At 39.1% G+C, this 27,047-nt stretch overlaps 2 protein-coding genes across 2 annotated transcripts; both read right to left on the reverse strand.

The window, feature by feature from the left end:
• Positions 1–4,592: 4,592 nt before the first annotated feature.
• epm2a (EPM2A glucan phosphatase, laforin) lies at positions 4,593–14,628 on the reverse strand. Its single transcript, XM_037751162.1, has 4 exons — positions 14,168–14,628; positions 12,472–12,646; positions 8,054–8,298; positions 4,593–6,507 (listed from the first exon to the last, which is right to left on the reverse strand). Exons 1-4 carry the CDS (start codon positions 14,412–14,414, stop codon positions 6,224–6,226), a joined length of 951 nt encoding a protein of 316 aa, XP_037607090.1. The 5' UTR covers positions 14,415–14,628; the 3' UTR covers positions 4,593–6,223.
• A 1,841-nt stretch (positions 14,629–16,469) lies between these two features.
• On the reverse strand, positions 16,470–24,080 carry LOC119477115 (hydroperoxide isomerase ALOXE3-like). Its single transcript, XM_037750992.1, has 14 exons — positions 23,787–24,080; positions 22,786–22,990; positions 22,566–22,647; positions 22,346–22,468; positions 22,103–22,206; positions 20,959–21,131; positions 20,655–20,798; positions 20,279–20,482; positions 19,799–19,885; positions 19,485–19,651; positions 19,251–19,372; positions 18,184–18,284; positions 17,725–17,895; positions 16,470–17,604 (listed from the first exon to the last, which is right to left on the reverse strand). Exons 1-14 carry the CDS (start codon positions 23,931–23,933, stop codon positions 17,425–17,427), a joined length of 2,010 nt encoding a protein of 669 aa, XP_037606920.1. The 5' UTR covers positions 23,934–24,080; the 3' UTR covers positions 16,470–17,424.
• Positions 24,081–27,047: the final 2,967 nt, after the last annotated feature.

The raw sequence follows: 27,047 nt of genomic DNA on the forward strand, positions 1-27,047 counted from the left end.
CAACTGATTAGCAAATTAATTGGGTGCATAGCTTGTGTTACAGCAATAAATAATTTTCCGATTGTATTCACACAGTCTGCATATATCAGCCCAGTCATTGTTATGGTCCCCCAGGGACAAAGGCTGGATATTATTGAATATCAGTGGGGCACTGCCCCTAGCTGCTTGAGGAATGACTCAGACTGCAAATAAAGCGTTAAAGTTCAGTTGGCCAATAGACCAGTTTAGCAGATGTTGGCTGCTTGGATAATCCTCCCTACTGGCTCTGGTGGATGTTTTGACGGCTCCCTCTCTGACTCTGTACTTTGAGTTACCGCTTTCAAATCCTTACATATCAACACGTGAAAATACACAGCTACAGTAACAGAATGCTTGCAAGTTTATGATGGAGAACTGCAAGAAACTTGATTGAGGTCTCTTAAAAGGACTTTTCTCATAACTTTTCCACCAGACTTTTTGAAGGTTGCTATCACCCATCATATGCTCAGCTTAGACTACATTGACTACGTTTACATGTACAAAATATTACGTTTTGGTATTCCACCAATATTTCCGTTTACGTGCAGCCATGCAGGCGGACTTGTTCGACCGTGCGAACACAGCCTCCCTCTTTCATTCCTTCAACCACCTTTTTGAAAAGGTTGGCGTTGCAATATTTGTGCATATCCAAAAACCTGTTGTCTTTATAATGATGTTTAAAAGTAGGTGTGTTTCTCCTTCCGACCAGAAATGTGAGCTTTTCTTTCGGGCATGCATCTCCGTAAACTTTGACTGTATTTTCAACAGTCTGACATTGCTCACACCTATTCATATTCCATAAAAAACCTCAGGTAGTCAGATGTTCTTGAACTGCATAGATAAACCTCCCTCCTGTCCTCTGACAAGATGGGCTACTGGTGCAAGCTACTGAAACGTACATGGCAGAATAAGCCTGTAAATCTGGACCTGTTTGGTCAAACCGTGTCTCTTCACTTTTCCTTCTACAGTCAGTACCTGCCAGGGGCGTTTGGAGGTCTGCCTGGGAGCAAAATCAAGAGCAATGTCTTTATTGCTGGATTTTTCTTAAACACACAGTGAGCCCACACCATGCAAATAGTATGGCTGGACTTGGAATCTATTGAGTAAATTGACCAGGGGTGCTGACGTGATGAATATAAATCATTTGTGGCTCTTTGTGTGTGTGACTTGTTGGACTGTCTGTGCAGGTGGAAAAACGTTACCTCTCTATGATGAATGCATTCCCAGTGCAGACTGGTCTAGCTAATAGAACTACATAGTGGACGGATGGTAAACGTTTCAAAGGGCAAAGTTCATGTTCAAAATCATTATCATGTGTCTTAGAGGACCAAAGGCTTATTGGACAAAACAATTCACTCTTCAAATCTGAATTAGACTGGCTGACTATGTTTGGATAATATATCTAATACAGAAAGTAAACAAATAATGTCTTCTTGTGAGTGTGCCTTCCTGACTTAAAATAGCCCTGCTCATCCATCTCACAGATATGCAAAATAAAGCGAAGGGATGTTTAATGAGCCTCTGCAAGACGTGGACTGAGTGTCTGGCTTGTTACTGGAAACCGCTTTGTTTCCAAAGTGTTGGATGAAATGTGGGAATGGTTGAGAATAAATATAGCCACAGAATATATTATGTACAGTGATATACTGCTGTACACAGTTTGACTTGTGGTGTCTACTTGCACTACTTGCACTGTACTACCTCTGCACAGTGTCTGTGTGCTGTGTGCTGCAACAAATAAATCATGTAATATCTAGAGATGCTCCGATCATATTTTTTGCCACGATATAATTTCGGATCGTCGATGAACCATATCGGCTGATACTTATCTTTTTTTTTTTTTGGTCATAGCCGCTGATATACAAGGCTTCAGACTAACTTTCTTCACCACCATCCTAAAAAATAATTTCAACCGTCCTGAAGTCAGTGTAAACATGATGTTGTGGAGCACCACCTGTTCAAGAGATTGATTCGGCAACACAGTTACATGATGTATCCTATCACCTACTTCACCACTTCACCATGTAACATAATCAGAAGTTCACAATAGTGTCCAATCAGGAGTAACTAATGTTGAGATGTTTTGTGTAATTCATAGCTCATGCAGATGACACAAGGATCCGGTACTATTTTGCAGATCTATGGTGCACCCATGCAGCTTGCTTTATTCTCTTTAAAGGTGCTCTATTTGATATCCAGAGCATTAATATTGCAGCAAACAACTATTTGCTATGTAAAGATATAGAGGAGTAATGTCTACCTGAGCAAAGAATGAAGTCACTCTCCCTGTGTTGTAATCTGAGCTTCTCCGCGCTTTGTTGACATAGCCGGGCCGGCCACACGTGCTTTTAGTGCAATAGTGCCCCACTGGCCAGCTCATGGACGCGGCTCTGCACTGTTCTCATACTTTTGGTTACTAATGGGGTCCCAACCGATGGCGCTGTTGCGGAAGCGTAGCGCCCACCCTCTGGTTCCCCCATAGGTAAACATTGTTAGCTCTGTCAGCACTTTCACCGTTGTTTGCACTGTCAGCTCTGTTAGTAGCGTTAGTTACGAGCCACTGGCTCGCTGTCGCCATGTTGAGAGCCGTTAGAAATGCTCCCAATCCCGTATTTATAGGTATGTGGTCATGGCTTGTGCTGTCTGTGTAACTAAACAACATGATTATGTGGCTGAATTATGCAGAATTTCATTGGCAGCATTGTATTTTTGACCAAAATGTGTCTGCATTGCCCAAGTGATGTTTCTGAGTGATGTGCAAGCAACACCAGCGGTGACATGGAGCAGACTATTACTTGAAGAGTTAGGGAAGTTACCCTATCATACACAATAGTTGGGAAGTTACCCTATCATATACAGTAGTCTTTTCTAACACACAGGCTGATGGAGAGAGCACATATTCTTATGATGATATGAACCCACTCTTTTCCCTCGGGATTTTAATGTCCAGCAGTGGCATGACTCAGGTTAATGTGAATATCAGTGAATCATCCTGCAGTCTACAGCATTGCCCTGGTTGCCTTTGCAGCTCAGGTGGATCTTTTATAACACTCTGCACCTGTGTGTCACGGCCACTGTCTAAAGTGCTAATCCAGACGCCACCAGGGATGCAGGGGCTGTCCAGGGTACTTGCTGTCTTTGATACACTGACAGGCATTATTCCCACTGCCAACAATGATGATACAATTTCCACAGCTGGTGAGATTTGCCATTTCAGACATTCTGTAGATGCACACCTCTATTATTTTGTTTTCATCTTGTCTTGCGTCTCAGGCGCAGGGTCACTGAGCTGATATCAGGCTCTGGCACTGTCATGAACCTGTACTGATTTGAATTCACCACCTGAAACAGCATAGCGTGTATGGAAAATCAATATTGCCTGTTAAAATATGCTAAACATCATAAAGTTTGTCCAGTTAGTTTTAATATAAGCCCCTCCACCCACCTGCCTGCCTTGCTCTGGCCGCAGGGGTATATCCTTCTCTAACCTGACCCGTCCTTTTGATTAATATCAAGTTATTACATCTTTAATCTCAATTCAGCAGGTCAGTCTATTTTGTGTGTTCCTATTTTATACAATAGATGCAAATTGACAAAGATTTGAAGGATCAGAACTGCATTCTTTGGACCAATACAAGGTTAAAGTAATTGTGTCTGCATTTACCATATAGTATAGTATATACACCATCTTATGTAGTTAATTTGGGTACTTTATATACAGGACATGCATACTATTCCAATATATTTGTTTAAGTATAATCTTCACCTTAATTAATGACAGTTTAGTCAGATACTGACTGGATTTTTGGTGGGATTGAACCATTCACTAAAAGGTTGTTCCTCCAAATGTTTTATTTCATTTCATTATAGTTTTTTTTTTTAAATGGTGTGTCTCAGTTGATGGATCCATTAAAGCAGAAATCAGTCACTTTGAACAAATATGATAAAAAGTAATTTTTTTTTATAAAACTGTCACTATATGCTGACAGTATTAGATGAGACAGATAATCTGTGAAAAAAATCATGTTCCTCTGCCTCCCGCTCGTGCTCCTAATGGTATTTGAAAGTTTCTAACGCGCCCGAATCTAAAAAAACCCAATCACAGCCGTCCTGGAGCCGAGGATTTTCTGGGCAACTGGCGAACTCCGATCAAACTGTCAAACTAGGCAGCGCTGATGAAATATGAATCAATATTCTGTTGTTATGCCTATTTCTCGCCACTAATGTTTTCAGAAACATATTTTGGTGTACTGTTTCGCTGTAAAATGAGAGAGTTTGTGACCCAGCCGCCATGTTGAGAAAAATCGAGACAAAACAAAGCAAAGGTCGGAGTAAAGTTTCTCATTTTACAGCTAAACAGTACACTACAAGATGTTTCTGAAAACATTTGAGGTGAGAAATAGGCATTACAGTAACAGAATATTGATTCATATTTGATCAGAAGCAAATTTAAAGAATGGGTCTGTGATGCTTTAAATCAACAGAATAACTGTGTTTGTAAAATAAGGAGCAGTTGGGATAAAAACAAGCTGATGACTTGCAGGGACATTGCAAGCCAAAACAATAGGCTCAACACAGGTGTACACAGTGTGTCTTCTCGGCACATTCTGGATTAAATGGTACTTTAGAGATATTTGTGATTTCATCTGCACAACAAGAAAAACATCTCTTTGACAGTTGCAAATGCTCTCTAATACTTTCTCTTATGTAAATGCAAAGATTCGGGGAAACCGGTGTAGGTGATTGGCAGATCCTGGAAATCATGTGGACTACAAATACTTTTTAACATCAATCACTGGCTATAACCCAGTGGAATAAATGCAACGTATTTACCAATTACATGGGCATCCATTAAGTGACAAACCCCAGCACTCATGCACATACAGTACTGTATACACAGACATACTTTTCCTCAAACCAGTAAACACTCTGCCTATTCAAAAAAAGGAAGAAAAGCATGTCACTCATTTCATATTCAGTTTTTGTGAATATTTTTAGAACATTTTCACAATGATTTACTTCCCTAGCGCACGTGTATGGTTCAATCCACCAACCCGTCCCATTGACATCCTCATAAGGTGCTGTTTACTGAAAAATCTACTAAAAGGTAATGGCTTGTGCTTGAGGGGAAAGGTCTAATCTACTAACTTTCTTAAATCGGGGACAGGTAACAAAAACACTATTTTGAAAAAGCAATATATCCTCAATAGCAGTCTAGGCAGATGTTCAAAATTGACAAACAGTATTCCAATAATGTCTTATTATGTATGCATTAAAATGGTCTGGCAGGGATGTTGTTTTCGTTATTTAGGAGATGGGTCAGAATAGCATCTGTCGGATTAATAAATAAAGATGAAATGCTATCAAGCTCTCTGAGAGAGATGGGGCGGGGCTGTATTCTTCAATGTCTGGGAGCTGAATACCTCTCTGATAGAGAGGGAGAGGCATTGTCATTATTTTGGTTTTTGGAATCAATTTGTTGCTTTGGCAAGAAATTCCATTTTCATGCACCGTTAAGACCTCTTTCCCAAAAAAGAAAACAAGGAGATAATTATCGTTTCTGAATTAAAAAGGGGATTCTCTAAAGTGATACACAACCATGCAATAGCTCCTTTACTGAGGAGCACGGCTTGTTGGATGAAAGCAAACAGCGGTATAGGTAGTAGGTAGTATAATGATTTTCTTTTTTTTGCTGTTATTCATTCTCATGTATTGCTGTTCAAAACATCAGCATAAAGTTGCCTTCTCTGTATTGATCAATACAAAACAAGCTAAAAGAAAAGGTCTTTCCAAAAACCCCTGAAGACATTTACTGAAAACAACTACTGAAGCTGACTCCAAGTGCACAATTTGCAACTGTAGGTGCTAAATGGCAGAGGGTAATTCCTGAAGTTACAAGCTAACACATCACAGTAGGATTAATTGCTTGGAACATCTGTGCTGTCAGCCAGCAGAACTCTCTCTAGATACTTGGGGATTAACCAGATTTCGAAAGCCACTCAGCTGAAGTGGGTCGTTTACTTACATTAGATTTAAGTGGAAATTAGTTAATTTTCTTGCTATAGGTTATTTCACTTTCTGGCACCTTTCACGCTGACTATGCAGTATATTTTTGACACTTTGTCAAATAATTTTAGTTTCCAAGAGTCCAGTCCAGTAGAGCTTTCCATTTTGAAGACTTTAGACCTATAAGGACACTCAGTTCTCACATGTCTGGGTAAGAGATGGATGATCGCAGTTGTCCAAACTTCTGGATGAAGTCTGCCTGAGCCTGGACTAAAGCCTCCTCATCTATGTACACTGCCGGCCTCCTGGCCGCAACAAAGTACTGCACCTTCCTCAGGCTCCAGCCAAGGACGTACATGAGCAGACCACACACAGCTGCCGTCGACCTGCCTACTCCAGCGTTACAGTGAACATAGACGGTGTGACCATTCTCTAAGAGACCATGAAGCAAGAACACAGCCTGGGGAATCATCCTGATCCGACCTGCAGGAGAAGACAATAACACACAATACACTTAAAAGAGGAGGCTTGCGATATTCTACATTTTTCTCATCTCAATAAATCCCATGAAAAGATCAAAATTAACAATGAGTTAGTCTGTCATACTTTGACATTTCCCTACTGTGTTTGTGGCACTCAGCCACTAAGCTCATTAATTCCTACTACTAATTCAATCAAAAGTGTATGCTTTTCTTTTTTTTAAAAGGCTCAGTAAATTCCTGGGCACTGTAGTTTTTAACAAACATTACTCAAATAGAAGTAAATCATGAATTGGTTGGGGACTATTTTAAGCTGTGAATTAATACACATTCGGTATTCTAGTGAGTATTTACATAATCAGGAAGGTGTATGCATGGCTTATTGGTGTGTTTTTAGTATTTTTTTGTCATCAATGGAGGTCTACAGCACAGAGGAAAAAGATAAATCAGGCTTTGGGTACACTGACAATACTTGGATTTGGTCTTTTTTAATGATTGGTTCACAATCGATAGACAATAGAATATCATTAGACTTATCCTTTAACATATTGTGACCTGTATGGATTAACTTTGTATCTCCTTTGGAGAAGAAATTTAAATACACCCTAAAGGACTGTCGGCAGTTGTTTGCCTCAAGGCACCCCATGCATACTTAAAAAGTACATTTATCACAATCCTTGCAAAATATCACACTGTCAGGAATAAAATGCAAGTATCGACAGGTACATGTGTTGTCCCTTTTACCAAGGGAATTATTTCTCTGCTTAAATTCACCGTGGGAGCAAAAATAGCTCTTCTTTTGGGACTGACACAACACATTTTACATACGTAAAATTCTGATTAAAGGAAACCTTGGAAGGTGATTAGTGGTCATGGTTGGCTATAATTCCACGAATCATCACACATCCTTTGAAGTTTATTTCTTGCATTCATCTAGTTTGAGAAGCCAACTAAAAGAATTCATCCTTGCTGATTGTCTGATCTTTAAATATTTGAATGGAACCTTCAATTAGCTTTTTAAGGTGCAGAAACAGCACGCTGAAGGCTGGCATATTGAGTAAAGTTAGAGCTTTTCAGTCGGACGACCCAGACTCATGACTGCACTGAACTGTATGCAACACTAAGATGTTGAGCCCCTAACGCCAAATTCACACCAGGCAGCAGTGAGGTGAAGTATTCATGTGTTTCAAGCGGGAAGAAATTCTTTGTAACATAGGTCAACATGTCACAGAAGTCACAGGATCTGTTTACTGATTGGCTGCGGGTATTCTCTGGCTGCATTTCGCCGCTAAAAGTTAAACTATTCCCAACTTTAGTTTGGCCGCACTTCGTCGCAGAATTAAACGACCACAGCTTGCTGAGCTCGGAAGCGGCCGCCGCAGCTTTTCATAGACATTGCATGGCAGCTCGCCGTAGGCTGCACTTTGCCGCTGCTCTGGTGAGAATTCAGCCTAACAGCTCCAAGCTGTGTTGGTCCCCTCACTCTGTCTTGACTAAATACTATTATTATTACTGTGTTTATTCTTGTATGTCCACAGAATTCTCCTTACCCTCGGTGCTCATGTCAGGTGTGGGTATCCACACATACACCAGGCCACAGTCTTTGTACAAATGCATCATGGTCTCTGGGGTCATGACTTCCTCGGGGTTGCGCCTGCAGCCATTGGAGTTGTTCACCACATCCCACTCTGTCTGGAAGTTCATCACTGCAGTAATCCCCAATTCATGCTTCATCTTTATAGTCACATGTTCCACCTGTCGAGGGCAGCTGCCCAGCCAAATACGTGGCAGCACCCTGGGGGCAATAAACAAGGATGCATTAATCATTGCTGAACCTCTGAGATTCATGAAATGACTGGCTACCCACTACAAATTTGCAAGATAATGTGTAGGTGAATATTATCAGAAAACACAGGATCAGAATGGACCTGCTTTTCAAGAGTAGTGTTTAAATAAAGGCACAAACGATGAAAAGTAGAGATACAGAACAAATGAATGCATTGATGTCTTACAACTACACTATAGTTTCAGTGTAGGATAACATGGTTTAAAGGGTTTGAATAGAGCCTCAGATACTGAAAGCAAAAAAGGAAATGGGTAGAGAGAGAGAGAGAGACTGCTAGCCAGTGTGATGGTAGGAGCACAGAATTTCAAGTTATTCCTGAGCAAATGTTATTTTTTGAAAACTGTCCTACAGACAGATCCGAGGAAAGCAGGTCACTGAAGACCCTGGCCGTCAGTGTCGTCCTAGTTTTTGTGGTGTGTCCCGCACTGTTGGCACTAGTCTGCCCATGTTGACAGGTTTTTGGCCGGTTCGGCATGTTGAATGAACGTATGTGCTAGTTGGCCGTTGGCTGTAGTCTTTGCGGTGTGTTCAAGTGCAACTTTTTGGCCAAGACACAGACGACCCAGCAGTCGGCCTTTGTTGCTGCTAATTCTTTGATGTCGGTTTGGTTCGTCTGGAACTTAACAGACAAAAAGTTTCATCTCTTTCTTTCTCCTACCTTCCCCCCTCTCTCCCTCGTAGCATTGATGTTTTATTGACCTCTTGTCGCACTAATTTTCCTGACCATTACGGTCTGAGGCAGACTCCACTTAGTGCTCATTAGCATGCATAAAGTCAACAACCAGAGGAGGTGAAACGTAAAAGGACAGAAGGACGCTGTTGATCTGTGATGTCCCAGAGTGACACTGCAGTGAAAGTCTCTGTCTCGACTTGCTGTTATCAGATGACCTCTCTTCTAAAATCCCTGAAAAAACGTCTTTGTCGTAGGTGAAACATCTGTCCCTTTTTGCTACTGAAGAATTATACATATATTGATATTGTTGTTACTTCCATAGACAGTTTCAATATATAACAATTGGACCATATAAAAACAGAAAATTTGATCTGTACAAGTTGTGTAAAAAACATTCTCTTATTGTCTATCTTGTATGACTTGCAGTTTGACTATTTCAGTCTATTACAGTAAAATGAAAATATGAGAATTCTTGGAAGACTTTAGTAGTCGTTCCATGTTGATTTTATAAATTGACTCTTGTTCAGTTCAACAGTAATAAAAACTCATTACAAAATGGCTATATAACCTTCAGGCCTCCTCTCCCCTGAATACCAGAATGAGAGTCAAGGCACCTGCAAGACAGTGATGTAAAGTCTCTTTGTATCATATGAGTTATTGCAGAGGTGAGTGTGTATGATAGTTAGGGCTACACGGATGCAAGGTCTGAGAGACTAATTTGAAAAAGCTATTAATAGGAAAGATACAAGGGCACAGTGCTTCCTACTAAACACAGGTCCTTGACATAAGCCTTGTAAGGTCTTCGGACACAAATTAAAACCTGATGGCGCCAGCCAAGCCTGCTCATTCTTATGCAAGTTATGTGCTCACTGCCTCAGGGGTCCCGGGCTAATTTCTGCTGTGCCTGGTATACCATGGCACTGAGTATGTGCCTTACAAAAGGAAGGCATGCATGGGTAGGTTGATTGAGTGTATGTATGCTGGGTGTTGTGTGTGTGTGACTATTCATTCATCAATTTAAGCCTAATATACAGTTGAGATATGAACATGCATCCTCCAAACCAGTGGTTCCCAAACTATTCTACTTGTATCTAAGAAAAGCTGATTCCCCCCAATGTCGTCACCGTAAAAAAAATTACAAATCCTCGAACAAAATCCTCAATTTGATGAAAAGCGATTCAGTGTATTAAATGAGTGTCTTTTTTTTATTCAATAATTTTTTTTAATGAATATAATTCGTCAACATAACTAAAGTGATGGCATCTTGACAGTTTAGCCAAGCAAATGTAGATACATAATATGATCTTTATTTTGATGACGACATCATTAATTTACTATATTAGTGTTAGAGCCAAAAAAGCTTTTTGGTTATTGTGGTTAAATAAATGTAATTTCTGGTGCTGTTAGACTGCTGCTAGACCGCCCCTTTAATACAGGTGCGGGCCTCTGTTTGTGCGCATCAAGCGGGAGAGCAAATAGGTTTTTGACTGCAGTGAAAATGTTGTTTTTGAAAGGCTAAATGCCAACAAATTTGGACTAAATATTTAAATAGTTTTATCTACAGACTTCTGTATAAATGATCCAGTAAGTGGTTTATGATTTTAGTTATACATGAGCAAATCTAATTTTTGCAGTTAACCCCCATATACTGTATGAAGTAAATTACATCTTAGCCTGTCTAGTCATCTTACAGTCTGTCTGTCACTACTGCTCATGCTTCACATTCCTAAAGGTTGTGTCACAGATGTGGGTGTCAAACATGGTGGTGCACTGTTGTTTTTTTACCCAATGGATGACGGACCAAAGACATTCATCCATCCTCTGGGCACCATGGATATCTTTACCGAATTTCATGGCATGGATGTTTCAGTATGGACCAGAGTGGTGGACTGACCGACTAACAGACTGCTCAACAGAAATTACCATCCCAAGACCCAAGAGTGAATTTCTGGGAACATTTTAAAAGGGAAAGAGGCACACAAACATCATAACACAATATTGGGTGCTCTAAAAATATGCTGAAATAAAGCTGAATCCTCAAAACCTACAAAAACTTGTAGAATCAATGCCAGACAGATTGCAAAAAGTGTGAAGGGTAACAGTGCACATGCAAACTAGTGACTTTCCGCAACTTCTTTGACACATTTATTTACATTTATTTGTGATAAATAATAGAACAACAGAGTATCTTTTGAGGATCCCTCTAAAAATTCTGTGATATTCTATTTTGACTGGATCATAGAGTGACACAAACAACTCATTATCTTTCTCTAATAGACTTGTGAATAGGACAGAGATTTAAATACCTTAAATACCTCATATTTACCGTATGAGCTGATAATGCAAGTGCTAGTGGTCTACTTTTTGAAAGGACAATACTTTTCAAGTGACAGACTAAATGGGAGAGAGCAAGGTTAAAAAACAAAGGAGTTAGCCGAAGAGGGTGATTGCAGCTTTGTCTGCCCTGTGAGAGAGGGACAACTTTCATCAGGAAAGAGCAATGTGACGTGACTGCCCTGCCCTCTTAGTAGGTCATTGTACAGTAGAAGACTAGTCTCTAACTGATGTAATATCATGACAGAATTCAAACTCTGAGAATATAGATTAATATACAAGCCTTACTAAAGAATTTATGTGATGGTTATGTTTGAAAACCCGAAGGAAGATGTGAGAAGAGGAGCTGATGCGACCCTCAGTGTTCAAGAAACAATCACACTTCAGCATGGAAATTCATTGGCCCCAGGGGACCTCATTAATTTTCAGTATTATTAAATGTGGTACACACATCGAATTTCACATCACAACGGCAGAAAACTTTCAACGAGCATCACATTTTATCAGAGTGGGGGGAAAATGATGGATCTCTATTTGTACTTGCTACAGGCTACAAGAAGAGCACTTTGGCAGTTTGCAGGTTTAGGGCTTTTTCGTTACTGGAAACTGCAGACGCGAGGTAAAGAATATATGAATGTCCAAATGACAAAAAAAAATCACAAAAGAAAACCCTCAAAGCAATAGTTCAACATTTTAGAATACATGTAAATTATACGTAATATATCAATATAAAAAATATCAAAAACAGTTTTATTCTGTTTTTAATACTTTGTTTAGCCACACAGATCAAATCTTCTTTTTAACTGGGAGGTCAGAGGTAAAGCACAGCTACAACAACAACAACAAAACACCCTGAGGCTGTGATGCTGGCGGGCCTCTTGCTAAAGCACACCTCAGCAGTTTGCATTCAGGTAGCAGGACTGACTGTCTGTATCTCACCCATGCTGCCCACATCTAACAGTCTGAAGTCATGCTTCCAGCTTACTGACGCTCTGATTTCTAAAATCTGTTAGCCGAAACCGTGACATGTATTACATGCTTCGAGAAATTTAGACACACAGCATTCCCATACAACATCCCGCTGATGGCTTTGTTTGGCTATTGTACTGTATTACCTGGAGAAATGAATGGCCTTCTGACCAGCCACACTGAAGTAGAAGTTGGTGGTGTGTTTCATCTCATCTGTGTGTCCTGTTTCCTCTATCCAGTGACCAATCGGATGGCAGTACACTCCATCCACCACGTTCCTCTCATCATATGAACAACATCTGTCATGGCTCGGGCCGCTACCTGGTGACAAAGAAGACACCTTTTCTGCAGGTTAGTGACCAAAGACATTGAGTACTCATTGAGTACTACTTTTTTTTTTTTTTTAAAGATTCCTTTCCTAAACAAATACAGACAGATGTTGCCTATATTTCTCTTTGAGGGGCAAAATGTCACATTAAACAGGAAAACAACTGTTTAAGCATCAAATACAAAACAGGTATCTTCAGTTACGGAGAGTAACAAAGTAAGTATATTACTATTGAGGTACTTTTCTTGAGTATTTCCTCTTTCTGCGGCTGAATGCTTTCACTCCACAAAAAAATCAGAGGGAAACATTGTTTTTATTCCACTACAGTACATTCACCTGACAGGCACAGTAACTAGTTCATTTGCAGATTTTAATTAAATAGAAACCATATGTTCAGTTTATAATATTTAATGCATTTTTATATAAGAGTATATAACATAGTTTTTATTAACTCCACTTAAACAAGTTACAGCATTAAAACTACTGATTTAACAATAATAATAATAATCCAGTAATATAATATAATTCATAATATAGCACTCTGAATGGGGCCATTTTGCATTCTTTGAGTCCCATTTACTGTAGATTGCGGATAATACTTTTGTACTGTTACAAATGAATTATACTTAGGTATGATCTTGAATGCAGGACTTTTAATTGCAATGTAATATTGTTACACTGTGGTCTTGCTGCTTACCCACAAGTCTCAGCAAAAACACATTTCTATTTAGGCCAGGGGTCAGCAACCTGCGGCTCCGGAGCCACATGTGGCTCTTTAGCTCCTCTCCAGTGGCTCCCAGTGGATTTTTAAAAAAATGTGTGGAAATGAATAACTGTTTTTTGTTTACATTTCCATTTTTATCTATCATTGTTGTAGGTCTACGGTAGAACGGTACGACAGAGTATTAGGGCCACATTGAGGAAAAAATAAATAAATCTGAGATTACGAGAATAAAGTCATAATATTATAAAGTAGTAATTTTTCGTGTTATTTTCTTTTTTCTCGTAAACTTCTGACTTTATTCTCATAATATTACGACTTTTTTTCCCCCGTAATATTATGACTTTATTCACAAAATCTCTGACTTTTTTTTCCATCAATGTGGCCCTAATACTCCATAGTACATTTGCACTTTGGCCCTCACTGCATTAGACTTATATACTTAGACTATAAACTGTGTTACCTTCATCACAATGCTCAAATGTTTTGCGGCTCCAGACAGATTTCTTTATTTATTTTTTACTATCAAAAATGTCTCTTTTGACAGTAAAGGTGGCTGACCCCTGATTTAGGTACACTGAAATTCATTTAGTAAAATAAGTGTCACTTTACCTCCATCATGTGGCAGTGAGGATACATTACACAATATGAACCAAACATGGAGGACTTATTTTCGTCTTTTGCCTGCAGAACCTTTAATGGTAAACACATTAAACCTATGATCATCTATATGAAAAACAACATGCGGGCTGAATGTGATGCACAATGTCACAGCATGGATGTAAAGAGCTACCTTCCCACATATAAGTGCCGCTGACTCTCTTGACGAACTTGAACCACAGTGTGTCTTTGACCGGCTCTGCCAGCTGCACGTCTCCGATCCACAGACTCGGTTCGTGTGTTGACAGCAGCTTGTGCGTGTTTTCCATCGGAACCGCTCCGCTCGGATCCCACTGGCCCATTTCCACACGGGAACCCAAAACAAACACCTCTACATCCGAAGACTGCGCAGTGAGAATGACACCGAACCTGAATAACATTGTTGCAGAACCTCAGTAAGTGATTATGTCCTCAGTATGTTTATTACTGCCGATATTATACAGTAGCTCTTGCATTCAGCCCGTGTGGCCCATTGGCTGCAGCCTATGGTGTTTTGGATAGTGTAGTTTGCAGCAAAGAGAGGATAGAAAGAGCGAAGTCCCACTCTGTCAGAATGACCGCGCACCAAACATCAGCCATATCAGAGTGAACTCTATAGAGATAGAGATATATAGCCTAGATCTACAGATCAGATAGATAGATAGATCTACAGAGCTAGATGGAGCCACAGAGCTAGATGGATCGATTTACACATCTAGATAGATATACAGAGCTAGATGGATTGATCTACAGATCAGATAGATGATAGATAGATAGAAAGATAGATAGATAAATCTACAGAGATAGATAGATCTACAGAGCTAGATGGAGTCACAGAGCTAGATAGATCTACAGAGCTAGTTAGATCCACAGAGCTAGATAGATCCACAGAGCTAGATAGATCTACAGAGCTAGATAGATCTACAGAGCTAGATAGATCTACAGAGCTAGATAGATCCACAGAGCTAGATAGATTTACAGAGCTAGATAGATCTACAGAGCTAGATAGATCTACAGAGCTAGATAGATCCACAGAGCTAGATGGATCGATTTACACATCTAGATAGATATACAGAGCTAGATGGATTGATCTACAGATCAGATAGATGATAGATAGATAGAAAGATAGATAGATAGATCTACAGAGCTAGATAGATCTACAGAGCTAGATAGATCCACAGAGCTAGATAGATCTACAGAGCTAGATAGATCCACAGAGCTAGATGGATCGATTTACACATCTAGATAGATATACAGAGCTAGATGGATTGATCTACAGATCAGATAGATGATAGATAGATAGAAAGATAGATAGATAGATCTACAGAGATAGATAGATCTACAGAGCTAGATGGAGCCACAGAGCTAGATAGATCCAAAGAGCTAGATAGATCCACAGAGCTAGATATATCTACAGATTTAGATAAATCTACAGATTTAGATAAATAGACCATAGATAGAGAGATAGATAGATCTACAGATCTAGATAGATGCATCTACAGATTTAGATAGATAGATAGATCGATCTACAGATCTAGATAGATTGATTGATCTACATATTTTGATAGATCTACAGATCTAGATAGATAGATGGATCTACACATCTAGATCTACAGATCTAGATAGATAGAGGGATCTACAGATCTAGACAGATACATCTATATAGATAGACAGATACATCTATATAGATAGATAGATCAATCTATAGATAGATAGATAGGTCTACAGATCTAGACACATATAGATCTAGATAGATAGATCAATGTATAGATAGATAGATAGATCTAGATAGATAGATAGATAGATAGATAGATTTGCAGATATAGCTAGATCTACAGATCTAGATTGATAGATCTACAGATATAGATAGATAGATACTGTAGATAGATCTGCATTTTAACAGCACTAATTTCTTTAACGCAATAATGCAATCGATCTTTCGGAGGTTGTAGCGGGCTCAGTTTTAAAGCTATAATGAAGATACTAGTATCATATGAAACAAGAAAATCTCCGTTATGATTTTTGAGGAATCCATGTCATACTAGCTTGTCGTGAAGGAGACTCCATAACGCTACAAAGTTGCGTTCAATTTTGGTGAGAAAAAACTGTCATGGCCATTTTCAAAGGGGTCCCTTGACCTCTGACCTCAAGATATGTGAATGAAAATGGGTTCTATGGGTACCCACGAGTCTCCCCTTTACAGACATGCCCACTTTATGATAATCACATGCAGTTTGGGGCAAGTCATAGTCAAGTCAGCACACTGACACACTGACAGCTGTTGTTGCCTGTTGGGCTGCAGTTTGCCATGTTATGATTTGGGCATATTTTTTATGCTAAATGCAGTACCTGTGAGGATTTTTGAACAATATTTGTCTTTGTTTTGTGTTAAGTGATTTCCAATAATAAATATATACATACATTTGCATTAAGCAAGCATATTTGCCCTGATAGAAAAAACATGATTTGAAGTAGGACACTGTTGTGGACATTTCTGTTATAAAATAAATTCAAACAAGCAGTTGTCTTTCAGAGATTTAATACAGCTGTTCGTATGCATACGGTGCCCTTGCTTTTAATAAGACAAAGACCAAAGAAATGAAGTCAACTTTTATAGATTGATCTGCCTCATACTTCTCAGAGACAGAGATCCTTTCTGTTTGAGCAATACAAGCACTCATTAAGAAGTTCACCCGGGTGTCATGTTACTCCCTTCCTCTAAAGTCAGAGTAACCTGCGTGCCTTATCCTTCTCCCTTCCTCTAAAGTCAGAGCCAACTCAGTCTTCTAATTATCTGTGTGAGAGAGTAAAGATAAAACCTTTTCATGGGACAGGGAGAGGATGCTATGATCCAAGGCCTCTGCAAACTGAAGGCCAAACTAACCTGGCTGACCTGCACACTCAGATAAGACTTCCAGTATTGTATATAAAACATAAAAAGCAAATAATTGGAATAATATAAACAGTAAATACGGAATTTCCCCCACAGACACACATTAGACCACATTTATCTTGATAATTTAGGTTAATAATTCATGCAATTCCATTATACGTTATAAAATAAAACCCTTCTGATGACAAGAATGTATGAATACAATACCGTTTTATACATGGTCTCTATAATTGATAAATAGGGGCCAGAGTAATGTTTAAGCTATTATTTCCTGTGCTAATCATTTACATTTTTGGACACCATACAGTACGTCCATACATTACCATATCACACATAGCCCACTCATCGTGACACAACCAAGATATAGTCCTCTTTTCCCAGCATGCAACACCTCTAACTGTCTCACCTATTGTGTATGTACTAAAAACAAAGTATAACACACCTCCCAGCATGCAAGGCAGGTGATGAGAAATGCATGGATACAATCGTCACATGAAGAATGGCTCCCTCAGACTTTCTTAAATAGTTATACTGTTCTCTATCTCAGTAGGGTTCAGGTATGTGTAGGGTACTTCAAGCTGCAAGTTTCTTGTAGTAATTGCTTCAGTGAGGCAGGACAACTGTGCTTGAAATTTCTCAATCATCTGCTTAGGGGCAGGCTCATCGAATCGGTCTTCGGGGTATGTGCCCATGGGAACCTGCCACAATGACAAAAACAAGACAGAAAATTAGACTTGCATGGTAAAAATAAAATAATTTTCAAAATATGGATAGGCCTTAATGGTCCTAATGTAAGTATTCATTAACACCAAACTTGCCGTGTCAGTGTACTTCTCTGAAAATACCACAGTCAGTGCAGCAAATTTTACTGTCGTGTCAACATCTGGGAGGGCCTCCAAAATTGTCTTCATGCTTGACTGCCCCTTTGTGGTTGGAGGAGCTTTGTGCAGCAGGATTGATGCGTTGGGCATCCAGGAGTAGTAGTCAAACTAAATTATGAAATAAGCTTTAACATTTATCAACTTTGATGGAAAACAAATTCAATAAACTGATTCCTATGGTAAACATTACAGAAAAAGGGATGTATATCTGCCAGGAAATGCAACCTTTACACCACTGTAATGTTCAGCTAATACCCTGCTAAAGGGAATTATTAAAAGCAAAATTGTAATGGAACAGATCTGCCAAATGTTCCTCACATTTAAAGTTTTAAAACAAACTTAATACTTGATCAAACATCAATACGTATTCTATCTAACTATTTACTATTGCCTCACCTGCCCATGGTGAACTACAGCATGTTGAGCCGTCACTGTGAAGATCACCATGGTGATGAACTTGATCACTTCCTCGACAGTATGAAAGCCTGCTGGAATCCCTGTAGGCAGCACAATCATTATCAGTCAATTATTTGCATTCTCTATCTGCATTGAAAAATATAAAATATTATAGGCTACTATTAAACCTGCAATAGGCAGAATGTGTTTGGCATCATTGGGCAAAAATTCCATAATAACCTTTCAGCATATTGTAATTTAAGTACTCTGAGAGAAAACTAGTCTTCTGCACCTCCTCATGGCTCTGTTTTCAGGTTTCAAAAAATCTAGCCCGTGACGGGAGATTTTGGCCAATCACAGGTCATTTCAGAGAGAGAGCCTATTGGCTGTTCATTCAACGGAGACAACTGTCAATCACTCGCAAACTCCGATCTAACGGTCAAACTAGGCAGCGTTGATCAAATATGAATCAATATTCTGTTACTGTAATGCCTATTTCTCACCTCAAATGTTTTCGGAAACATCTTGTAGTGTACTGTTTAACTGTAAAATGAGAAAGTTTGCTCCAGCTGGTGGGCGGTGCTTGGTATTTCCTCAATTGATCTCAACATGGCTGCCGGGTCACAAACGTTCTCATTTTACAGCTTAACAGTACACTACTACTACTACTACTACTACTATGTTTCTGAAAATATTTGAGGAAAGAAATAGGCATTACAGAATATTGATTCATATTTGATCAGCACTGCCTAGTTTGACCTTTTGGTTGGAGTTTGTGAGTAATTGACAGCTGCTCAGAGACGGCATGCTCCAGCTCGGCTCTGATTGGTTGTTTTCTCCCGGTCTGTGAAATCTTGCAGATGCCATTAGGAGCACCGGAGGGCACAGAGACACATGATTTTTTTCAGATTACCTGTCTCATGCACTACTGTCAGGATATAGTGTTTTTATAAAAATAACTTTTTAAAGTTTATACATACAGTATATACATACATACACACACACACACACACACACTGCACTGTACATTATGTTTACGAATGACTTTCAGAACATGGGGTAAATACCTGAGGCTTTGTTTCCTAAGAAGCCATGTGTGAATATCTCACTGATCCAATCCTGCAGCTCAGTGTCTTTACACACCTCACTGTCTGAGGGATAATAGTACTCCACTACTGCCTTCACAAAGCTGGTGAACACAGAATAATTTGATTTTAAATTGTTGCATGTGAAAAAGACAGACTCCAAGCTGTTGGTTGTAAAATCAGTGTGGACACTTGCAATATTTATTTAAAGATAACCTGTTGATGATGTTCCACAGCTTCAGGCCATCGTCTCTGTAGTAGAAGTTGGGGATAGACTCCAGTCCTCGTGCAGTGATGTTCTCTGGCAGACAGAGGGAGCTGTAGGTCGTTTCAGAGTGAGCCCTTCTCATGAGCTCTGTCATCCCTTTGAGTCCGAGTGAACTCTATTAATCAATAATGCATAAATATTTACCATCAGACACATTTCTTCAAGTAAAGAAAATCAAAGGCTTCAACTTAGTTTTTTGCAATGGTGCAATATAATTGAAATAGTCTGAATATTCAGAAATATGTATTTTAAAGAGCCATACTTTAGTAAAAACCCCATCAGGTCCATAAAGAGTTATGCGGGCTACAGTGTTTGCAAACAGAGTGTACCGGAAGTGTGGAAACAGCAGCTGTATAGACAGAGGGAAGAATGTTAAAATTCAAAGTAAGATGCTTATATGAACAAACAACAGACAGCACATCCTGGGTGTGTTGATGACCAAAGGAAGCCATAAGCAAACAAAGACTAAAAACAGGTTTTCTTCAAGTGTTTCTTTTACAAGAGTAAACCCTGATGGATACAAAGTTCTTGTTCTCCAACAAGTTAACTGACACCTAACCTAAAAACGTGCAGTTGTTTGCATGCAGTATTAATGATATTAATTAATTAATGATAATAACCTACCATTGCTATTGCTTGTTTTTGTTTACTATCATCTGATCTTGTTGTGTTAGGCAATTTGTGCTGCATCTTTGCATGAAATGTGCTATAGAAATAAATGTATTATTATTATTAATTATACCTTGTAGAGGGGATGAATCACAGAGAAGCTGCGGAGAGCAGCAACTGCATAGACCTCTGCCAGAAAGTGAACGTTCATGAGGTGATAGACTGCTTGATGATCCATGACATCTGCATTTTTGATAAACATCTTGGCTAACAGCCAATCAGTCTCTGAGTCACTGGGCAGATAGATGGGGTTCTGCTCAGAAGGTTGTTGATGCAACTGGAATGTGATAAAAACATTTTTCGTTTTTTTATGTTCAAATAGTGCAACAGGACTTCTGAAAACATACTAATACTGTAGAATGTGATGTGATTATGTGACTAAACCAGTGATTTTACTGAAGTTTGTACAGTATGAATACTGTCAGTGATTTGCTATATCAGTTAAATACCTGTATTGCAATTGGCATCAGTTTGTTTTCTGGGTTCAAGTAGAGCAAACAGAGACCAGCAGTCACGTGCAGAGGTTCACCATCATTGACTCTAGGGGGTATTCCATCCATCCTCTTCTGGTCATAGAGGAAAATATTCCCTCTCTGTATGGGAGGGAAAGACAGAAGAAAGATGTATTGAAGACATTGAGAGGTATCATAGATTTGTAATAAATCGAGGCAATACGATATAGGGATGATAAAGACAAAAATCGTCTCCCAAAGCAAAGATTATTTCCTATTTAAAGCCACTATTCTTTCATACCTCCATTTCCTTCCTCAGAGAGCTTCCCTCTGCCAGGAACGGCTTCACCATCTCCTCTGTGACTGGAAAGTTTTGGGGAATCTCTGAGCAGCGCTTGATCACATTAGGGTTGAGTGCGTTCAGAAACTGTGATCCATAAAAGTCATCTTCCTTCCAGTGCTCTGTAACATACTCTGGAAGAATAGCAATTTGATGATACAGTATATAATATAATATCTAGTCTAGTTTAAAATGTTTTTCTTTAAGTTTGAAGTTAGGGGTGTTGTTATATACCGGTATTGATAATAACTGTGGTATTTGAAAAATGAAATATTGATATCATGTTAATAATACACATATGATAATATTATGTAAATAACCCAGTGCCTCTTAAATCACACTTTAGTAGATTTAGGGTTACAGACACTGACTCCACCTCCTTACACTGGTATTTCGAGTGTAATTTATTTGCCAAAAATCGTGTAGTGTAGGGAAATCTGATATTGTGACAGCGGAAACAAAAACATGATGAACATGAACATGATTGTGCATGTGTAACTGTGGGAAAGCCTCAATACAGAAGACTCAATTGTCACAGAGGCATGAGATGCCAAGGAATCGGATAACTAAGACTTAACGTCTTAACTTAACGTGAACCGGTTCTCTATTCCCATCTCTAGCATTTTCCCTGTCTGCCAAAGTGGCGGATGGCCTGACGATTTTTTTTCAGACTCTGGTTACAGACACTGTCTCCACCTCCCTACACTTGTATTTTGAGTGTAATTTATTTGCCAAAAAAAAGACAAAACACACAATGAAGAAAGCTAAAGATGAATTTGACTGATTACATTATTTCTTTTTCTTCAAATTTTCTTTAGATATTGCAATAACATTGTTACCATGAATTGTTTTGGCCACGATAGTCGTGAGGTGTCGTGAAAATCTGATATTGTGACAGCCCTATTTGAAGTACAACATGATGATCATGGTCATTTAACTAAAAACAAGATTGTTGGTTTGTTTCTGAATGGTTTTTACTTTTAGAAAATTAATCGTTTTACCCAACAGGAACAACATCTATATCTATCTGTTGTTATGAAACTATGACAATGACATTGTTGAGGTGAGTTATGCTGCAGAATAGGAAAATAGGAAAAAAATCTACCTGACATTGTTGTCTTTTTCCAGCAGAAGATTTTTTTCAGGTCGTCGATGCTTTCCCATTTTTCAGTAGATCCAATCAGCCCCTTAAGCTTGAGTTCAATACCACTGAAGTAAGACAGGGTAAAACAATTGGTAAACACAATACAGGATTAAACAGTATACCGATATTAATGCTTCAAATTTACTTTTTGCCTCAAAACAGATACTATATTGTAACCCGGTTGTATCCATCGTATATACCCACATTATCATTTTTGTATTATCTACTTCAGTTGATTTGGACTTAGAGAAGCGGATATCAGCTGGGAGCTCAGACGGATGATTGAAATGGTTGACGTTGGGTAGTCCTTCAGCCAAAATCTTCCATCTAATAAAACAAACACAGTTACCAAAAAGCACATCAACATTTCTCCAGATAAACTTCTGAGACAAACTGCAGCTGTACTGCTCACATGAAAACTTACTGGTATAAGCTCTTTTTAAGTTTCAGCTCTTTTTCCCGGTGGTCGATCAACAGGGGATGTTCCTCCTCAAAAACCTTGATGGCTGAGACATGAAAAGAACATAACATCAGTCAAAATGTATTCATAATGACAAAACTAACAAAAAAAAAATCAAAAAGTGTTATCCACAAAATCTTAATAATTATCTACATATCAATTGTTTTGGGAATTTGAGGCAGACCTCTCCCTCCTCTCAGCTCCACCAGTTCTCCCCTGGAGATCCATCTGTAACAGGGGAAGAGAATGACATCTCCCTCTGGAGTCGTCACCACTATTTTGGAGAAGTACCACTCATCTTCTGGGAGAAACAAAAAAGGATCTTTCTCCATCTTGACCAGCAGAAGTTTCCCCAGGGACAAATTGGTTTTCACGGTGTAGTTCCCTGTCTTGGAATAAGAGCAAAGTATGTGGAACATTTGTTCTTCTACAATGGTGTTTTCAGTCAGTCAAGTAAAGGCTTTCATATGGTCAACTCAAACAGCATATGAAGGAAAAAACTGCAAATAAACTCACAAATACAATATAATACAGAATACAAAATATTTAGTAGACCATGAGATAGGCGAGCATTTAAAGAGTACATATGTCTGCCAAGACTGGACAGTCCTCTAAAGTTGTTATTTTAATATAAAAAATGTAGAAACCTGGATCCAAATAAAAGTACATATAGAGATAGACAATCATGCCAACTGGCTGGTGAAAGCCCTGCTTTTTTACAGAATATATAAATCCTGTCTGGTAATATTTAGACTTTTTACAATAGTGGCTTTTTTTCAAATGAGTTATACTCTGACTCTGACAACTGAATTTATATTTATCATGTGACTGTAGCACCATAAGTGGCAGGTGAAGTGCGATTCGATTGTGTTTATACATGCACCTGACATTTCCTTTTTACTTGCAGTTGCACAGTCTGTGTAAGAGTTACGGCGGTTAATGTCAGATGTGCCACACCTTGAAGAAGAATTTGGTAACACACTATAGATTGCCACATGATGATGCTATTTGTTATGTATACCATGTTAAATTAAGGTAAATCTGATGTACACTAATTAGTCATTAGATAGAGACAAATACTATCGCAACATATAGAGTATGTATGCAGAAATAAAAGCCATTACATTGTCCCAGACCTAATCTGAGAATCACTATATGAGCAATGTTCAACTGGATTCAACTTACTGTCCCAGTTGTAAAGTCGGTGCCAAAGTTGTCCAGCTCAGTTCGCTCACTTTGTCCTTCAGTTCCAAATAAGGTGACATATATGTGGTCCCATGTTCCTGCATATTGCTTGTCACCTGTTGTCACGTCTAGCTTGTACTCAGCCATAGTCACTCCGTGAAAACTATCTAGAAAAAGAAACAAATTTAGATTTCTAAATTGCAGAGTGAAGTAACTCTAAATGATGTTGTCTGTTCGTTTTTTAGTGTTTATATATGCAGCTGTAGAGGGTGAGGGATTGGCACAGCAGTTGTACTAAACCACCCCTTCTTGCGCCTGCCAAAAAAATAACAGGTCTGAACAGAATTAATTGAGGGTATATAGGAAACTGGCATGGAGACAGGTATACTAAAGGGCAGGGTCATACAGGGTCCCTGCAGATACAGACATCCCCACACACTGGGTCATACATGTTGATTTGAGGGGGATTATTTTTGTATGAGTGTATACATTATTTTTTGGGAAAATCACTTCAATTCTTCCTTTTAAAGTTAGCACACCGTCACACTGAGCTGAGAAACAGACCAACACCCACAAGTTTAAATTTAAGTTACATTCAAACGTCATAAACCCAACGTACAGCAGCTGTGCTAAACCACCCCTTCTTGCAACTGCCAAAAAAACAACAACAAGCCTGTACAGAATTAATTGAGGATACATGGGAAACAGGAATGGGGACAGTTATACTAAAGTTCACAGGTTCACATGCTCCAGGGTATCAGAGGTTCTTAAGCAATGGCACGAACCACGAAGCAACAAAGACGATCTGGGTGTGGTTTGTGTTTCTTTGTTTCTTTTCAGACATATGGTCGGATAAAAAGCTGGCTTTTTGAGAGCGTTTAAATGTCATAACAAACAAGCCACTATTTTCATGTAGCACTGCAGTCCAAACTTTATACTACAGCAGCCATCTAAATGATGTCTGTCCGTTTTTTAGTGTTTATATATGCAGCTGTAGAGGGTGAGGGATTGGCACAGCAGTTGTACTAAACCACCCCTTCTTGCGCCTGCCAAAAAAATAACAGGTCTGAACAGAATTAATTGAGGGTATATTGGAAACTGGCATGGAGACAGGTATACTAAAGGGCAGGGTCATACAGGGTCCCTGCAGATACAGACATCCCCACACACTGGGTCATACATGTTGATTTGAGGGGGATTATTTTTGTATGAGTGTATACATTGTTTTTTAGGAAAATCACCTCAATTCTTCCTTTTAAAGTTAGCTTCTCAGCACACCGTCACACTGAGCTGAGAAACAGGCCAACACCCACAAGTTTAAATTTAAGTTACATTCAACTGTCATAAACCCAACGTACAGCTACTCCTTCTGTGCCTTATAGTATTAATATCCATCCACGGCTGTTCTGCAAATGCAGATGATCATGCACATCCTTTCAGATGGTGAAAACCTGATTCAACGGCGGAAATTCTTGCAGAAAAAGTTGCTATTCCATCATTGGCAGCAACTGCCTACACTGCGAAGCCACCGAAAAAAAGAAGAGAGACTTATCAAAACGAGAGAGAGAGAGGCTAGAACTTAGAATCACAGTATGTCATCTCAAAGGAATTTACAGTCCCACAAGTTTGCAAAGAAAACCGCTATACAACGGCATCGGGATCACAATGTTCATCTGATTGGAGGGGCTTAGGACAGAGAGAGGAGAGGAGAGAGCTGGAGGTTTTTTGCCTTTTCCAGAAACCATCTACCCTGGGGTATCACTTGAATTACAATATGTTGAAAGGCTATTGTGCAATTTTTGCCCAATGATGCAAAAAACAAAACTGCCTACCTCAACTTTAATTGAACTTGTTTGCACTTGCCCTCAAGTACTTAATAAACCTTGCCTGGCTTACCTTTGGTAGACTTGACCGGAGCACAATTCCTGTGATGCAGCACACAGTTCTGTCAGTGCAATTGCTTTAACCTCTTCATCATGTTGACTGCAAATGGCTGGTACATTTGCAGACGGTCCTTTAATTGTCCCTCAGAGTCTGGCCAGTCATGGACGTACATCTCTGCTGATCACTCGTTGAATCTGTTTTAAGCTTCACTTGTGATTCAAAGAATTGCTGAGACACAACATGGCTTTGTAAAGTTTATCGGCTAAAATGTTCCTAATTTCATGCTTGGAGGTTAACTAAATGCCTACAATATCTGGGGGGAGAGTAAATCTTTAATAAATTCCCATCACTCTTGGTTTAACAATCATTGCATTAAAACTAGAAGTATCACACTGTGTATTGTGTGATTACATGTTACTGTAATGACATGTTCACAGGATTTTTTCCTTAGTTCAGAACATTATTCTGAGTAGAATTACTGGTGAAGTAACCTGAATAACTAAAGTAGTGTTTTCACTCATTTTCTCCGCCAAGCATAAAACTGGGAGGAGATTACAGTATGTGTTCAGTCATGTTGTGTGTGCGTGCGTAAATGAGTGTGTGCATCCTTCTGTCTATCCATGACTGATCTCGCATACTGCTGGACCCATCAGCCTAATATTTTTGTGCTCATTTATGACTGTTTATGCTCAAGGACCTCCCAGGGTTGCGGTGATTCACACTGCTTAAAAAAACCTTGTGAATCATTTTTGTAAAGATTATTTTAGGGCTTTTTTTGATAGACATGCAGCAAAGGGCCGCGGGTCGGATTCGAACCCAGTCAGCTGTGGTAAGGACTCAGCCTTGGTATATGGGTGCCTGCTCTACCAGGTGAGCTACCGAGACACCCTAAAAACCTGTTTTATTGACTGATTTATACCGTCATTGACTGCTGACTCCTCACTCCTCTTGACCGGCTGGGAGGAGCTGCAAGTGATCAACATCTGCTTCCGTTTGGAATCTTGTTTCTGCTTGGGATTGGGAATTGTTCCTGTCCAGAGATCTGCACTCTACTGAGTGCACTTTTCCAGTTACATATTTTTTTACTCTTGCTCAAGTTATGTTGACTTTTACCCCTCTCTTTTTTAATCAATATGTTTATTGATTTTCACTTAGCGATGACAATAATCATTACACAGGGCAGTATTATAGCATATCAATACAAACATAATGAATACAACTCACAAATGTACTATGCATCCCTCCCTTCCCATCACCCCTTTCCCACATTCACCTATCTGATTTTGTATAGAAGTGATGGCCTACACAAGCAAGTTATATGTAACAGGTGAAAATAGAAAAGGAAGAGCAGCAACAAACAAAACTAAAACAAACAAA

The sequence above is a fragment of the Sebastes umbrosus genome, chromosome 18 (genome assembly GCF_015220745.1).
Source record: "Sebastes umbrosus isolate fSebUmb1 chromosome 18, fSebUmb1.pri, whole genome shotgun sequence".
Classification (NCBI taxonomy): domain Eukaryota; kingdom Metazoa; phylum Chordata; class Actinopteri; order Perciformes; family Sebastidae; genus Sebastes; species Sebastes umbrosus.